General features: G+C 40.1%; 1 protein-coding gene across 1 annotated transcript; it reads right to left on the reverse strand.

The window, feature by feature from the left end:
• Nucleotides 1–251: 251 nt before the first annotated feature.
• LOC131252922 (epsin-3-like) lies at nt 252–3,196 on the reverse strand. The gene is made up of 4 exons (XM_058253711.1): nt 2,428–3,196; nt 2,232–2,354; nt 1,978–2,139; nt 252–1,371 (listed from the first exon to the last, which is right to left on the reverse strand). The coding sequence occupies exons 1-4, from the start codon at nt 2,559–2,561 to the stop codon at nt 741–743; spliced, it is 1,050 nt and encodes a 349-aa protein (XP_058109694.1). The 5' UTR covers nt 2,562–3,196; the 3' UTR covers nt 252–740.
• Nucleotides 3,197–3,502: the final 306 nt, after the last annotated feature.

The following is a 3,502-nucleotide window of genomic DNA, read 5'->3' on the forward strand; positions in this document are numbered from 1 at the left end:
GCTACAACCCTCAATTTTGATTTCTATCTGACCATTTGTTTCTATGCTGGCCCACCTAATGAGTGAACCACCCCAATTCCTAGGCTGAGGGATCTACTGCCAAATACAATATGATTCTACAAAATCAATACATCTTAGTTCAACAGAACTATGACTCAACATAAAAACATCCAATCAAGTTCCAATAACAATGAGAAACAGAGATTACTAGAACACTAACACAAAACCCCGTGTTTTGATGCACTATCTGATTGAATTGCAATTACTAGTTTCATTAAGCAGCATACATATTGAGAATTTAGGATCCAAATTACAAATATGTTTCTTCCAAGCTGGACCTGAAGGAAATATAACCCGAAATTAGAGAGGGCTACTCCTCACTAGGAATACTAGGAAACTTCATTTCACCTCAATTCACCCGAATCACAATTCAACTCACTGGCACATCTAAACACAGTCTGGCTGTGTAACTAAATCTGCAGACTCTGAGATTGAAATCCCAAATCCTATTTCATCTTTATACTGAAATTCAGACATTCGAAAGTGCGTTTCAATTGAACTGAATCGCAATTCAATTCACTGGTACATCCCAAACACAGACTAGCATCTGCAAGCACACCACATGACAGATCGCCAGGTTGAAATCCCAAATCATATATTCATCTTTATAGTCGAATTCAGACATCCCTGACCATGGTCCTGAAAGCGAGAAACTTCCAACAAGTAAGATTATCTCATCTCTAACTCAGAGAAAGAAGCGATGCAGTTGTCTGATTTTCGTAAGTGCTAAATGGGTGATCTTCTTCTACTGAAGATTCAATCTTTGGATTGTTTTTCTTCAAATCCAGAAGTGGGTTTGGTGCCTGCCCTTGATTCTGCTTGTTGAATTCTTCCGGCAGGTGTTTCTTCATAGGAGTTGTACTCACCTTCCTGCTATTCTGTAAGCTCCGATGGGCCTTATTTTCTTTGAGCGGTTGCCGTAAGAATTCTTCATTCTTGAAAATCTGGAGTCTATTGAAACTGCCCGAAGGATTTGAATTCTCCATTTCCTTATCTTGATCAAAGGAGCTGAAGATCTCTTTGTTCTGTTCATTGCTTTTGTCCTGCTTGATAGAACCTCCCTCTTTCAAGGACGAAAGCAGATCTTCCTCTCGGCTGTAACCAGAATAATGAGAATTACACCTCCCATAAGTATTGAAAGACTGTTCTTTGTCTGCTGAAGAGGATGATCGTTGGCAGAAACTCCCGAATCCTTCGATCCCGCGAGTAAGCTTACGAGCTCGATCACGTTCTTCTTTCAGGAGAGGTCCTTTCTCCAGCAGCTGAAGTATCCTCTCAGATTTTTTTCTTACTGTCAGACCCCAATTGAATCTGCAAAGATCCATTCATCCTAAGCAATTCAGCTATCTGATATAGAGCAGAATCATATGATCATAAATTACCAATTATTCAGAATCGGGCCCTTGGTTTAATAATCCAGACCCATTGATCTGATGGGCCATGCCCCAAAACTCCCAGATATTTGAACATCATAGTCATCCAATTTCCAGCTTTGTTTCAGTTCAGTGCGATTGTTGTTGTTTTTCTTTCCTTCCAATCAAAGGTTTCCACTTAGTTTTTCAGGCTCGATGTTTCAGTGATCCGTTCTGTTGCTCTGATGGACACCACAATGCAACCACGTCCCAAAAATATCCTCTTCATCCAATCTTCAGCTGTATTTCAATTGAATGCAGATTGTATTTCCTAGCCATCGATCAAAGGGATTTGTGGGGTACAGTGAGGCCCATCACCAACAGCTAGATCATCAAACCATGTTTCACGCATCGAAACAGAGGAAATCCTAATTAATTCATCTCATATTTATTTCTCTAATAGAGAATTCAAGAACTAGAAATTAAGCAGATGAGAGAAATGTTTCATCTGAAAGTGAAGATAATCCGACCATGGAATAAAAAACCCAAATCTCAGATTACTGACCCTCTTTCGTCGATGTATTGAAAGCTCTCCAATTCCCGAATAACGTCTTGATCGCTCCGAAACTCTGCTGCAACGCTCTCCGGCCCATGTGTTATAAGGTGTTCTAGCAATACCAAAGCCTGGTAAGACTCTCTCCAATGCTTTATATCATATCTTGCTAACCTGCATAACAGAAGAAAAAAAGAAATCCATGTAAGATGAAAAATTCATACATGAACACAAATCAAATGGTCTAAAAACAAGAACCCAAAAACCTTTTATGCAGAATCTCCACAATTCTCCAATAATCATCGATTTCGAATGCAGCCCGCGATATCAATCCCATGGTTCGTGTGTCAGGCGCCCATGGATTCCCATTCGTCGCCTCTTCCGTCAGTCTTCAAAAACCAGAATCAAGATCAAGATCATGATGGAAAAAAGAAAAGAATACCGATGTGATTCAAGACTTACAGTTCGGCCGGGGTTACATCGGTCAGCGCCAACCGGGCTGTCTTGATCTTCTCTCTGAGAAAGAAAGATGCTTGCTTCTTCAATTCATGGAAAAAAGGAGTACCCATGTTGTTGCTTCCAACGATGGACGACATATTGGCAGTGATCGGAGAAGAAGAAAGAGATCAATGGTGAGGATTGGTTTCTTATGTGGGACTCGTAGATGAGAACACAACTACTCCACTAAGGCAACAAATTCCAATGGGATGAATTCAAAGGAGAGAAATCCATGGAATTTAGATTGTTATAGAAGGAGATGATGATGTAAATGTGGGACATGGGAGGTGGAAATTACAATGGTAGCCACTAAAGTGGGTGTGTTACTGACAGTGGGGCCCAACTTGATGGATTCGTTTTATATCCAATCCGTCCATCAGTTTTTTCAGCTATTTTAGAATATAATTCAAAAAATGAAGTTGTTTCAAATCTCAAGTGGACCACACCACAGAAAACAGTGGTCATTGAATGGCCACCATTAATAAATTCCTGGGACCCAACATTATGTTTATTGGCCATCCAAACTGTTGATAATGTTAAACAGACCTGGATGATGGGAAATACAAATATCATCTTAATACAAAACTTATGTGGCCCACCCGAAGTTTTTAATGGTCAATGAACACTGTTTCCTGTGGTGTGGTCCACTTGAGATTTGAATCTGCTTTATTTTTTGGACCATGGTCTAAAACGAGCTGGAAAAAATGATGGATGGATTGGATATTCAGAAGATACATAAAGCTAGTCCCCATGGTCAGGGATTCACCCACTGAATTGTTACACTCGACTCACCAAATCCGCGCCTGGTTTTGGGAGGAGCTTTTTTGTCTTTTTGCAGAATAGGAAGGGAGAAAAGTCAAGATCCGAGGCTCCTGAGGGGTTTGAATTTTTGAACTAAAATGTAACCGTTCTAATACGGCAGAGAACGCTACAGAAGGTGACGAGATTTTTTAGATTCTCGTGATATTTTCATATTATCGCGATATTTTTGTATTCTCGCGAGATTTCCCTTCTGCAAAAGAGAATTTCTTCCTTTCTG

This window comes from Magnolia sinica, chromosome 8 (assembly GCF_029962835.1).
Source record: "Magnolia sinica isolate HGM2019 chromosome 8, MsV1, whole genome shotgun sequence".
In the NCBI taxonomy this organism is placed as follows: Eukaryota; Viridiplantae; Streptophyta; class Magnoliopsida; order Magnoliales; family Magnoliaceae; genus Magnolia; species Magnolia sinica.